Below are 14,430 nucleotides of genomic sequence, written 5' to 3'. Positions count from 1 at the left end.
TTATCCTCTGAGGGCCTGTCCAAGCTTGGCTTTGCTGTGTCCTGTCGTGCTTTGGGGCACGGGAGCCGAGGCTGTAATTGAGGACTGCAGGGTCGAACCTAAACAAATGTGAATCACAGTAGCTGGAGAGGTGGCACCGTAGTAGAACTCAGGACTTACAAACATAATGGCCTAAGCAGTAGGCCTAAACAGTGTGAATGCCCAACACTGTGTCTACTGTAGTGATTCTCTGGTTCTCTCTCTCTCTTTCTCTTTTAATTTTTTAATTATCTTTATTTATTTATTGGATAGACACAGCCAGAAACTGAGAGGGAAGGGGGTGATAGAGAGGGAGAGAGACAGAGAGACACCTGCAGCACTACTTCACCACTAGCAAAGCTTTTCCCCTGCAGGTGGGGACCGGGGGCTCGAACATGGGTCCTGGGACACTGCAACATGTGAGCTCAACTAGGTGCGCACCACCCAGCCTCTCTCTCTCTCTCTATCTCTCTATCTCTATCTCTATCTCTCTCTCTCTCATTGATAAGTAAGTAATTTTTTTCTACTTCTTTCTGTTTTTTTAATTAAAAGTAGATCACAGGGGCCAAGCAGTGGTGCACCTGGTCAAGCACATACATTACGGTGCTCAATGACCTGGGTTCAAGCCCCTGGTCCCCACCTGCAGAGGGAAAGCTTCACAAATGATGAAGTAGTGCTGCAGGTATTTCTCCGCCCCTCTCTCTCTCTCTCTCTCCCTTCCCTCTCAATTTCTCTCTGTCTCTATTCAAGAATAAATAAATAAATGCATTTTTATAAAACAGATCACAGTTTTTTTAAGTATTGTATTTATTTATTTTTATGAAAGAGGGGAAAGGATACAGGGAGAAACTGGAGCAGTGCTCAGCTGTGCCTTGTGGTACTGGAGACTGAACATGCCTGGTCATTTTTTAATGAGTGTAAGAGAGGAACTCACATGTGCGGGTTCTAGAGCCAATTCCAGAATGACTTTTATTCTGTGGAAAAAGCTAACCAATTTGAAATTGAGTGTTAAGGCTGCTATTCCAATGTGCTTTACATATAATCTGGTAGTATTACAGTATTATATAATAACCTAGATTAAACTAATGGAGTATTGCCAAGAGTAATTCCCAAAAATAATTTGTATCTGCTTTACGAAAGAGATCAAAGTTATGTGTAATTTACCTGTTCATTGTTTATGGACACTGTCCTTCCAAAGAATGTTCTTCTTCTCTTGGCATTTGATTTTGACAGCCTAACCTCACCTTCAAAACATGGGTGTGAACCACCCACAGCATGTTAATCAACCCCTTAGTCCTGGATTTGCACATCTGCAAATAAATCTGCAATTATTCACAGCACTTATGTGAAGATTAAACAAGGTGGCATGCATAAATCTTGACACAATGCCCAAATCAGCAAAACTACACATTAATAAGGGGGACTAGGTGGTGGTACACTCCATAGAGCACACGGATTACCATGTGCAAGGATCCAGGTTCAAGCCCTTAGTCCCCAGCTGCAGGAGGGAAGCTTCACAAGTGGGGAAGTAGTGCTGTAAAAGTCTATCCTTCTCTATCTCCCCCTTTCACTCAATTTATCTCTGTCTCCGTCTAACAAAGAAATAAATAAAATATTTTATAAACTAAGAGTCTTTCAAACTGTTTTGATCATAGCAATTAATTAATGTTTTCTTTCTCCAAAAAATAAAACTGAATTTTTATTATTTTGTTTATCAAAGTACTTTGAAAAAGTTTATTGTTGCTAACCACATTGCCATAAGCCTTACATTACCAGAACAACCAAATAAATTTAAAATGAAATTGCAACCCTAGTAGAAGATCCAGAATGGAGTAGTTAGTTCTGGTGCCAGACTTAATAGAAAGAACATAACTCTAGAAGCCATCATATCTACATTCCTGTCACGTCTCTGCTCCTGAATCACTGAGTAACTATGAACCTAGATTTTACATCTCTAAACCACCTAGTTAATATGCAGCTGTCTAGTTCTGTGCCTTTTTAAGAGACTTAGGGAGCAAACTTCAAAAAGCAAAGAGAAACTCAAGTTTCCAGCTGAACAGTAGAGTGATCTTTTAAAAAATATTTATTTATGTATTCCCCTTTTTTGTTACCTTTGTTTTTTTACTGTTGTAGTTACTATTGTTGTTCCTGTTGATGTCGTCGTTGTTGGATAAGACAGAGAGAAATGAAGAGAGGAGAGGAAGACAGAGGGGATGAGACAGATACCTGCAGACCTGCTTCACTGCTTGGCTTGTGAAGCAACTCCCCTGCAGGTGGGGAGCTGCAGGCTAGAACCTGAATCCTTACGCCAGTCCTTGCGCTTTGTGCCACATGCACTTGACCTCGCTGCACTACAGCCTGACTCCCATAGAGTGATCTTTTAACATTTGGAGTTACAGAGCAAAAAAATGTTGATAAATTTAACATAAGCTTTGCTCTCACTGGAATTATAATATAAACCCTCAGAATAAGGGATAATTAGCATTCACACATGAACAATTAGAAATCTCTGTCATGGGTCGGGCTGTAGCGCAGCGGGTTAAGCGCAGGTGGCGCTAAGCTCAAGGACCAGCGTCAGGATCCCGGTTCGAACCCCTGGCTCCCCACCTGCAGGCAGGTCCCTTCACAGGCGGTGAAGCAGGTCTGCAGGTGTCTGTCTTTCTCTCTCCCTCTCTGTCTTCCCCTCCTCTCTCCATTTCTCTCTGTCCTATCCAACAACAACGACATCAATAATAACTACAACAATAAAACAACAAGGGCAACAAAAGGGAATAAATAAATAAAAAGAGTATAGCTATGTAAAAAATTAATTAAAAAAAAAATCTCTGTCATGAAAGTGTTCAAAACTGGGGAGTCAGGAGGTAGCACAGCGGGTTAAGCGCAGGTGGCACAAAGCACAAGGATCAGCATAAGGTTCCCAGTTCCAGCCCCCGGCTCCCCACCTGCAGGGGAGTTGCTTCACAAGTGGTGAAGCAGGTCTGCAGGTGCCTATCTTTGTCTCCCCTTCTCTGTCTTCCTCTCCTCTCTCCATTTCTCTCTGTCCTATCCAACAACAGCAACATCAATCATAACTACAACAATAAAACAAGGGTAACAAAAGGGAATAAATAACCAATAAATATTTTTTAGTAAGTGTTCAAAACGGGAGTCGGGTGGTAGCACAGCGGGTTAAGCTCAGGTGGCGTGAAGCACAAGGACCTGGTGTAAGGATCCGGTTCGAGCCCCCAGCTCCCCACCTGCAGGGAAGTCGCTTCACAGGTGGTGAATGAAGCAGGTCTGCAGGTGTCTATCTTTCTCTCCCCCTCTCTGTCTTCCCCTCCTCTCTCCATTTCTCTTTGTCCTATCTAACAACGATGACATCAGTAGCAACAACAATAACTACAACAACAATAAAAAAAAACAAAGAAGGGCAACAAAAGGGAAAATAAATAAATATTTTAAAAAGTGTTCAAAACTACTGGCATTACAGTTGTTAAATATTATGCCAACTTGAAGTCAAAAAAATGATTTTGGAAAGTCTGCTGCTATCTAGAAGTAGGAAAGTCACAGGCTCAGAGAGCAGGACTGATGTCCATCACAAAGCACTGGGGCAGGTGTAATTCAGTCTCTGTTGTCCTTGATGAACATGCATCTACTTGTTCTTTGCTCACGTGGGCTGGTTCTTTTCACAGCTGCCATGTGAAGACCAGATAATCCTCCTCAAAGGCTGCTGCATGGAAATCATGTCCCTTCGTGCTGCTGTGCGCTATGACCCAGAAAGTGAGACATTAACCCTAAATGGGGAAATGGCAGTGACACGGGGCCAGCTGAAAAACGGGGGTCTTGGGGTCGTCTCGGATGCCATCTTTGACCTGGGCATGTCTCTGTCTTCTTTCAACCTGGATGATACTGAAGTGGCTCTTCTTCAGGCCGTTCTGCTGATGTCTTCAGGTGAGTATGCCTAGACTTGTTGCTGGACATCAATAGAGCCTTTGCTTGCTTGGAGCTAGTCCAACCAACCCACTTATTGAGTGTTCAATACCCACTTTGCTTCAAAACATAACTTATAATCGTTCAGTGAGAACTATGAGTTTGCCAATGAACTGGAACCTGAATAAGGGTGTCAAGTGTCACTGGGTCATGGGAATGTGGGAAGGAGCCAACAAACCACCTCATAGACTCTATGAAATGGTCAACTGTCAACAGAACTATGCATCATGCTTCACAGTAGTTGTCCAGCTCTTTCTTTTTTTTTTCTTTTTTGTGTACACAATATGAGTATGAGTACCCATTACCCTTCAATGTAGAGATCTACAAGGAAATCATGAGTAAGAGCTAGAATTTGTTCACAGATAAAGTAATGTGCCACAGTAGCGCCTAGATATACAATACTATGAGTCAGAAGCCTTCCCTGGTCAGGTTTCTCATTCTTCTGCTTCAAGGAGAGAAGGGAAAGAATGAGAGACAGAGAGAAGAGAAACAACAGCACTGCTCTATCATTCTTGAAGTGCACCCTGGTGCCATCCATGGTGTTCCCATGTGATATTGATCTCAGACCGTTGGCCTTGCACTTGGTAAAGTGTATGCTCTACCAGACAACCCAACTGCCTATTGTTTTCTGAGAGAGACAGAGGGAGATAAAGAGAAAGAGAGAGAGAGAGAGAGAGAGAGAGAGAGAGAGAGAGAACACCACTATATGTAGCACTCAGTATCAAGCCCAGAGTCTCATGCATGCAAGGCATGTTCTCTACTGCTAAGGCACCATCCCAGCCCCTAGGAATCTTTTTTTTTTTTAAGCTGGCCTAGAAATGTATCTGCTGTAAAATATTTAGATATGACAGGTATTTTTAGAAAATAATATTCTTCTTACTATGGAAAATCTCAAGCATAAACATAAGAAGACAGAAAAATAATATGAGGTACCCCCTACCCTCTGATATTCACATCTGTCTTTGAGCCCCTCCTGTTGGGTGTGTACAGAATTTATGACTTGGAATATAATGTCACCTCCTTGCCATTATTACATTGTGTTGTGTAAGATTTACTCTCACTAGCAGGCTTTCTCTTGAGACTCTTCTTGTTGGTCTGATGAAGTAAACAGGCAGGTTGGGAAAACTCACAGGACAGGAGCTGCAAGTGGCCTTTGGAAGCTGAGGGGTAGTCAATGACCATGTGCCTTCAGCAGAGATAAAATGTGTAGCTCGTCTAACAACTCCCTGTGTGACTAAGAGTGACGCTTTTCTGGCTTCTGTGTCTTTTTAAATAAGAGAATTCACCCCTAGTGAATGTATATGCATTCCTAGAGAGAGGGGGGGACTCAAAAGAAAAAGACCAGCTGAGATTTTACTGGTCCAAACACAGTTTTAAGTAACATGGAATCACACAGTGAGAATATCATTTCCATTACTATTTTTTATGGTTACACCTCATAAGTAAGATAAGAAAGGCTTAGTTTGTCACTAATCTGTCTAACATAGAGCAGATCTCAGGCACAGCCTACAGCAGTAAGCAGAACTAAAATGTATTACAGGATAGTTATTTTTTTTTTTGCCATGCATTCATTTTTGTGGTTGTCTTTCAATTATAACAATTTTTTTAGTTTCAGAATAATATGATATTTCCTCTGTAGAAAATAAATTTAAGTAATTAGTATATAATCTAAGGAGGGTAGATAAGGAAGTATGTAGCAATGGCAAAAACTGTGGGTGTGATGCCACACTCTATCACAAACTCCTCACTGAATGATTCTTCACAATGTGATTCCTTTATTTATTTATTTACTTTAACGAGAGAGACAGAGAGAGATAGAGACAGAGAGAGAGACACAGAGAGAGAGAGTGACAGAGAGAGGCAGGCTGACCCCAGAGCACTGCTCAGCTCTGGCTTATGGTGGTGCTGAGAATTGAACCTGAGTCCACAGAGCTTTAGGCATGAAAGTCTTTTTGCACAGCCATTATGCTTTCTTCCCACCTCCCCAATTTGGTTTTTATGAGGCCATCATTGCCTGACAGCCACGAGGCTTGCTTATTTACTTTTCTAGTCTTCTCTACCCTAATGCTATAGCTGTATCCCATTCATTCTGCCAAGACTAAAGCAATATTACAAGGTACTTTAGACTTGGCAAGGGATAATTACATATTGACACTTGAGGCCTCAGTTCTTCCTCAGAGTTGTCTTCGAAGCCCTACCATTTTATTTGGTATTTAAGCTACACAGAAAACCTTCAAAGTCTTTTCCATGAAATACTGCCACTAAATTCTTTGTTCCTTCAGTGATATGCAGAAAGTTTGTCTTAAATTAAAGATAGATTTTGCCCTTTAAAATAGTTGTGTCTTCATAAATATGTTTAGTACTGCTTAAGCAGAATAAATGTTCACTCATCCTCTGTATTGTTTATGAATTTGATGCCACAGAATCCAAAGCACTTTTTTTTTCAAGTAATACATTCAGAGCAACATTATGTTGATTTTGTATTTGGATCAAAGGTTAAAGATCCTGCAGAGAATCCTTCCAACATACTCAAAGAGAAAAACAGGTGAGAGGGAGCAAGGGGATATCACCAAGTATGAAGAAACCCACAAAATAAGAATGTACAAATTGTAATTTGAGCAGAATACAAGATCCCAAAATTCCCTTTTTTTCTTTCTTTTTTTTTTAACCTCAGAACCATGATTGAGCATGATCAGTGGTCTTTCTAGTCAGATTATATTTTTTACTGTACTGACACTTGACTCTACATTACTAGTACAAATACTTTAATAACTGGACATTGACTAGAAACCCTAACTCTACTCTTTGAGCAGCAACTATATATTTTCTCTCTTTTTTTTTTAAGTAAGGAAGTGAATGGGATACTTTACTGTAAACAATTGATTACATTAATGATATGACATTAACATCAAACAGATTTTAAAAACAGGCTCAAGGTATCCAACAACAGATAAGTGGCTGAGCAAGTTGTGGTCTATATACACAATGGAATACTACTCAACTATTAAAAAATGGTGATTTCACCATTTTCAGCCCATCTTGGATGGAGCTTGAAGAGATCATGTTAGTGAAATAAGTCAGAAACAGAAAGATGACTATGGGGTGATCTCACTCTCAGGCAGAAGTTGAAAAACAAGATCAGAAGAGAAAACACAAGTAGAACCTGAACTGGAATTGACGTATTGCACCAAAGTGAAAGACTCTGGGATGGGGGGGTGGAATACAGGTCCTGGAAAAGGATGACAGAGGACCCAGTGGGGGTTGTACTGTTATGTGGAAAACTGGGAAATGTTATGCATGTACAAACTATTGTGTTTACTGTCGAATGTAAAACATTAATACCCCAATAAAGGGGGGGAAAGGAAATAAAACAAAATAAATTAAAATTTTCTTTTAAAACAAAAAAATAGGCTCACCTAGTAGAACACATACTTTTTTTTTAATTTGGCAGTTAGTGGCTTCCAGTACAGTTTTTTAAATATAGGCACAGCCTCTCATCTCCCCTTGACTGGTGTCTAGGAAACACACCAGGACCCCAGAGTCCCTTCATCCTGTCCCTCTCCCTCCTTTAGATGTCCTTTGCTTTGGTGCAGTACACCACACCCAGACTTTACCATGTGCAAAAACCTGGGTTCAAGTCCTTGACAGCAACATAAGAGCACCATGCAAAGGCTGGTTTCATAGATAGTGGTAAAACAGTGACATGGTTTCTTTCTTTCTTTTTAATTTTTTATCTTTATTTATTGGGTAGAAACAGCCAGAAATTGAGAGAGAAGGGGGTGATAGAGAGGAACAGAGACATCTGCAACACTGTCTCACTGTCTTACCACTCATAAAGCTTTCCCCTTGTAGGTGGGGATCAGGGGCTTGAACCCAGGTCCTTGCACACTGTAGTGTCAGTGCTTAACCAGGTGCACCACCACCTGGACACACACAGTTTCTTTCTTTGTCTCCTTGTCCCTTTCCATTTCTCACCTTCCACGTAAATAAGAATCCACAGTTGTGCAGGCATGAAACCCCAGAAATAAACCTGGTAACAAAGAGAAAAAAGAAAGGAAGGAAGGAAGGAAGGAAGGAAGGAAGGAAGGAAGGAAGGGAGGGAGGGAGGGAGGGAGGGAGGGAGGGAAGAAAGGAAGGGAGGGAGGGAGGGAGGGAAGGAGGGAAGAAGGAGGAGAGAAGAAAAATACAAAGGGGGGCAGAATATAACTCACCCTATAGAGTACGCACTTTACCACGTGTGAGAACCTGGGTTCAAATCCTAACACCACATGGGCACTCCATGGATAGCACCAGAAGATAGCACCGTGGATAACGGAGCAGTGCAGTAGTGTCTTGTCTCTACCTCTCTCTTCTTTCTCTGCTCATCTATATCTCCCTTTGTCTCAAACTAACTTTCCTTTTCTCTAAAATAAAGAATGAGAAATTCTGCCCAGGGTAGACTGCTCAGGGATAGGAGCTCATATGTGTGAGGCCTTGGATCCATTCCCTGGTTCCATAAAAAAAATCATAACTGGACATTTGAAGTGCCAATTTATTTGTTCAGAGTCACCAAGAGCAAACTCAGGAGAACTATGCAGAGGGAAGGTAGGGCTTCCTGGAGCTACATGAAGAATTTCCCGGGGCCGGGCGGTGGCACACCTGGTTAAGGCCTCGGTCCCCACCTGCAGGGGGAAAGCTTCACAAGTGGTGAAGCAAGACTGCAGGTGTCTCTCTGTCTCTCTCCTCCCCTTCTCTCCCTTCTCCTGTCAATATCTCTCTGCCTCTATCCAATAATAAATAAATAATAAATAATATATATATTTCATTCAAGTTTACAAATCAGTTCTGTAACCCAGCTGTTTGCAACCTGGATATTTTGGAGTTTTCCATCCTTCTTGTGGCATTCCTTTATCGTCTTTTGCAACTGTCTTTGAATGTTTGCCTCCGTAAGACTTGAGAAGGCTTCTTGGGTCCTGGTCCCCTCTTGATCCAGCTTCCCATTGTGACTCTTCTCTGTGCAAGGTGACTCTTAACAGTGCTCGCATCTCCTTTTCTTTACATTTTAGTTTCCCAAAGCATTACTTATACAAGGTTGTTTCAGGCAGCAGTTTCACTGAAGGTACAAGGAAGGGTGCTGGGAGGTCAGCAGAGTGCATGCCTTCCATGTGCGAGGCCTTAGTTTCTATCCTGGCCCCGCACTGGAACACTGTGAACAGTGCCTAGGATTGAAATGGACAACATTCCTTAGATGGTAGGAGGGCTCTCCCTAGTTCCCCCCACCCCCACCCCTATCTTTCTCTGAAAACAGAGAACAGGAGCCAGTAAGATAGCTCATTTGGACAGCAAGAAAGCTCACTTTGTCATAAGCACAACCCAGGTTCAAGCCCAGCCCCTACCTCACTGAGGGATTCTTCAGTGCTATGGTGTCTTTCTTTCTGTCTTTATATCTATGTCTCTATCTATCTGAAAATGTCAACCAGAAGTGGTGAAACCCCAGTGGTTACCAAAAGTAAATTATTTAATTAACTAATTAATTAATTTAAAGTTCAGCATGTGTGAAGTCCCGGGCTCCTTCCCCAATACTCTATTTTAAACGATCCCAAGATGTTGCCACCACCCTCTCTCTTCACCTACGTGTCCCTCTTCTGCCCTTAGGTGTTTGAATTCCTCCTCCTACCCTGTAGCAACCAATGAAAACCTAAAATACTTCTCCTCATTTTTTTTAGAACATTTCAGCTCTGGGTGAGACTCTTGTCTGTACCCAAGGAAATAGGCATAGTCATTCACACCTAAAGGGGTGAAAGTGATTGTCTGAACCAGACATAATTATCAGAATGAAGCGTTGACTCCATTCATATGAATTTTCCATTCCCGGTTGTTGCCTTATCTGAGAGAGAAGAAATAAAAAACAAAGACATTCCCGGAAGTAGTAATACATGTGGGGGTGACTTAGAAAGAAAATGAAGGCAGGACTGTCGAAAAAAATAGGATATATATATATATGTGTGTGTGTGTGTGTGTGTGTGTAGATATAGATAGATAGATAGTTATAAAATCAGCCCATATCTGTGACCTTAGGAGAACTACTACAGTTTCCAGTGGAGGGAATAGGGTCACAGAACTCTGGTGATGGGGACTGTATGGAATTATACCCCTATTATCTTACCATTTTGTAAATCAATATTAAATCACCAATAAAAATTGAAAAAATAATAACCTCGGACCAGATGGGAAAATAAATAAAAATAATAATAAATTGTACCATTCCCTAGGATCCTGGCCCTGGGTGCCCCAGGGCTTATGCTGCGCGTAAGCTCATTACTTGGAGTTAAGAAGTCCTCAGGTCTTCTTCACATGAAAGAGCTTGAATTGGGTGAAGCAAGCCTTCTTTCTGCCTCTGAATTAACCCTCCATCTTTTTTCTCCTTCTCAAGACCGTCCAGGGCTTGCCTGCGTTGAGAGAATAGAAAAATACCAAGATAGTTTCCTACTGGCTTTTGAACACTACATCAATTACCGAAAACACCACGTGACACACTTTTGGCCAAAACTCCTGATGAAGGTAACAGACCTGCGGATGATCGGAGCCTGCCACGCCAGCCGCTTCCTGCACATGAAGGTGGAATGCCCCACGGAACTCTTTCCCCCGCTGTTCTTGGAAGTGTTTGAGGATTAGACTGACTGGATTTATTCTCATAATTCCTACAGCACTACTGGGAGTCATTTCATTCCATTGCCGAGATCGTTTTTGTTTGTTTGTTCCTTTGTTTCTTTGTGTGGAGAAGAACTGTTTGGGGGTAAAGGGAGGTAGTGTTTGGCATAGACGTAGATGAAATTGCCCCTTGAATGCAGCTCCTTGTAGCTATGGCATTTTCTCTCCAGCCCTTTGATGTGAATCCCTTAAAGGTTTTGCAGTTGTGGAGGTGGGGTGGGGGACAATCATTAATTCACCAGCACCTAGCCATCACCAGCTCCCATCCATCCCGTTAGAGACTCAAGCAAGCAAAATGGTGCAGCAGAAGACTAAAGAAGCCTTAAAACTGAAATAATGTTTTCTGGTCCCCATCATGTTGACTCAATCCTGAGTTTTGCAGGGCTGAAACTGGCTTTTAGCTTTTTTAGGGAAACATCTGAGCAAATGTTATCAACTCAAAAGCATGCTCTTCAGTCTCCTCTGGCAACATAACTTAGAATGTGCAGAATATTTATTCCTGAGAACCAAAATACCATTTCATTTTAATTGTTAGAATCCATGATTTATTCCAAGCTACTCAAGAGCATGACTCAAAGATGTGCAGGTGTTTGACTGATGGAGGCCAAACAGGAGACCAGTTTCCTTTAAGGTGCCCAAGGAAATTAGGAATACTCACCAATGTCAATGACTGAATGGTTTCCAAAAATTCAAATAATATTACCTCGTAGTAGAAAGGTTTCTTTACAATTTAGACTCGAAGAAAATTTCCACAAATCAAACCTATTTAGAGTATCATCACTTTTCAATGATACCTAATCCATCACCTTCCAAACTCTTGAAGTTATGAATCCTGATTGCATCTTCACTGAGCTGACAACAGATTCCCCTGTGGATCAAATCTTCTAATCAAGGAGAGGACATGTTGAATGTTGAGTCTTGTTCCAAAGAAGAGAATAGTGTGATTACATTCTGAGTTGAAGGAAATGCAGTGTTCTGACACCCCACTTCATGTGTTGACAGCTTGAGAAACCTTCCTTCTCTTTTTAGATCCTAGAGGTCTTCATTTTTCTGATAAATGTTTTCTGGCCCCCTTTTCCCTCTTAACTATAAAGCTTGACCATGGCTAAGCAAAGTCTGGTCTGGCCATTGACTCTATCTGTCCCTCTTACAGCATTTCTCTGACACATATTCAACAGAATACACCTGCAGACCATGTACATATGAACCCTTAGTCACCTGCCCTGCCTGTCCTGCTTCCCCAATAACAAATGCTGGAGTAGTTTGTACCTGAAAACAAATGGTGACACCTCATCGCTTCAACGTCAGCAAATGGGTAAAGGATGTACCCATGCAATTGAATGTATCTTGTTCTTCACTAGCATAGCAGACATGAACTATTCCTTTGCCTGCCTTGTACTGCCTTATCCTGGAAATATTGGGGAAAATAAGCCATATCCAAGGGATTTACCTGAAAACAATGGAATGAAATTCACTGTGAAAACCAAGTGAACTAATTTGTTTAAGTCTGATGGAGCATAACTGGCCCAGAAATCAGGGTGCCTGAGTTCTAGTTTCTGCTGTCAGCTGACAGATTTCTGACCTTGTGTCTTGGTTTTCTCACCTAGTGAATAAGTCATGAATTCTAAAATCCTTCCAAAACTCAACATTATATGAATTTCAGGGGAAAGAATCTTGTTCTTTTGCTGATTCATTTTATATTCAAATTTCTAGTCTACTAGACAAAAATCATGGCCCTCTTAACAGTTAAGAACAGTGTATTTGGCATTGATTCAAAACAAGAATTTGACATACTCTCATAGCCATATATTGAGAGGAAGGCAGGATGACTTTGGAAAATAAAAAAAAAAAAATTAAAAAAAAAAAGGAAGGGGAGAAAGGGCATTGAAAATTCCAAGTGTGACTGGAAATAATGTGGGGAGAAAAGTATCCATTTAATAGGCTAAAATAATTGTACTGGCTGTTCGGGAAAAGAAAATAAGATCCTCTGCATGGAGCTTGGTAGCCAGAGAAAGGTAGTAAATGAAAGTCATAAACATGAAGTGCGTGAATAGATTAACTGCTTTGATTTAATCTGTGGGTACTTTTTTGTTTTATTTTTCTCTAGGCAGCCTCTAAACATCTCCTTGAATCCTTGCTTTCTTAACTTCTCAGTTTTTTCTGTTGGCCCTCTTTAGAGACTTACTCTGAAACACAGGCTTTATCACCACCAATGCTCCAGGGTAACTGGTAAGCTTTGTTGTAGAAGGCAAGTTTTCCATAGAAGAGAATAAGAGGAAAGCCAGTAGCATACTGGAAGGGTTCATAGCTTCTTTGAACACCACGCCTTCCCAGGAAAATCTTAACTTCTCTGACAGATATTTTCAGTACTTCAGAAACAAATTCCACTGTAAGTACAGAGCCTATTTAAAGTTACAGCAGACTGCTTTTAAGATTAACGGTGGATGGGCATTGACCAAATGGTACCATATGTCTATAATAATCCAACTGGTCCCAACTAAGTTTATGTCTGATTGGTTTGATCATAAGCTCTTCAAATGATTGCTTTTGTAAATAGGCAAACCAATGATATACAGGTCTTGTTTAGGTTGAAATAATTTCTATAAAGTAGAGCAAGCCTTAAAATACTTTAGATTCACTGGAAATCCACTACAGACTCAAAGGATCATGAAACCAGTGGTCAAGGCAACTAAATTCATTTCTTCTGTAACTGACTGAAGTACCTAGTGCATCTCAAGATGCCATCTCATTTATGCAAAGAGACTCTCATTCCTGAGGCTCCGAAGTCCCAGGTTCAATCCCCCTCACTACCATAAGCCAGAGTTGATTAGTACTCTAGCAAGAAAAAAAAAAAAAGAATGAAAGGAGAAAAAAGAAAAAAAAGAGAAAGAAAAAGGAAAAGGAAAAAGCAACTCCATCTCATAAAACTCAGTTAGGAGGGATTTTCTCTGTTTTTGTTTTTTTTAACATTTTTTTTCTGATATTGTCCAGACTTTGAGATCAAGTGTGGACCTGATTAAAACCCCCAGAATGGGGCAACATCCCAGTTGAGGATAATACATTCATACAACTGGGATTCTAATTTATATATCACTTAACTTTTAGGGATGAGTGGTGTGAGTGTGTGTGCGTGTGTGTCCTATGTGTTTCTGTGTGTGCGTGTCTGTGTATGTGTGTGTAACCTTCAAGTGTACTTTGCTCTTCAATTTAGATGTGCAGTATTTCCAGAAGTAGTAAACACACGCAAAAAAAAAAAAAAGATATTTTCTCCTTTATGAATCTGCTCAAAACACCACGTGCCGCCTCAGAGCTTTTTATAGTCCAAGGAGCCTCAGTCCTCAATGACTCGCTTGCCATATTGACACCTCAGCCCGTGACGCCCCCTCACCTGTGCCCCAGTGACACCTCTGCCGTGTGCGGCGCAGTCGTCAGGGTGGAACTTCAGGCCCGGCTCTGCTCCAGCAACACCCACTCTTGTTGCTCTTCTGTGAACAGGTGTGCAAAGCCTTGATACCCTCCTCAACACTAAGTCCCACACAAGCTCATCCCCATGGAACTGCTGAGTGTCCTATAAGCATGTCATTGTCAGTGATACATTTTTATTCTATGAACCTCTAAACTATTTGTGTCATATTGACCTTTTGCTGCATGAGTCAAATTATAAATCAGTCTTATGGTTTTTGAAATGTAGCCAGCATTTGTAAGGCTAAACCTTTTTCATAAATGGAATTTAAAAGAATAACCAAGCCACAC

General features: G+C 41.1%; 1 protein-coding gene across 15 annotated transcripts in view; it reads left to right on the top strand.

The window, feature by feature from the left end:
- Positions 1-12,164, top strand: part of THRB (thyroid hormone receptor beta) — a 480,256-nt gene extending 468,092 nt beyond the window's left edge. For all 15 annotated transcript variants that reach the window (XM_060180429.1, XM_060180427.1, XM_060180435.1 and 12 more), the window contains 2 exons: positions 3,690-3,948; positions 10,400-12,164. In XM_060180429.1, coding sequence (XP_060036412.1) covers positions 3,690-3,948; positions 10,400-10,641 — 501 coding nt within the window. In that variant the 3' untranslated portion in view covers positions 10,642-12,164. The remainder of the gene's footprint in view (positions 1-3,689; positions 3,949-10,399) is intronic.
- Positions 12,165-14,430: the final 2,266 nt, after the last annotated feature.

The sequence above is a fragment of the Erinaceus europaeus genome, chromosome 21, assembly GCF_950295315.1.
Source record: "Erinaceus europaeus chromosome 21, mEriEur2.1, whole genome shotgun sequence".
Classification (NCBI taxonomy): domain Eukaryota; kingdom Metazoa; phylum Chordata; class Mammalia; order Eulipotyphla; family Erinaceidae; genus Erinaceus; species Erinaceus europaeus.
This window is presented reverse-complemented; position numbering and strand designations above follow the sequence as displayed.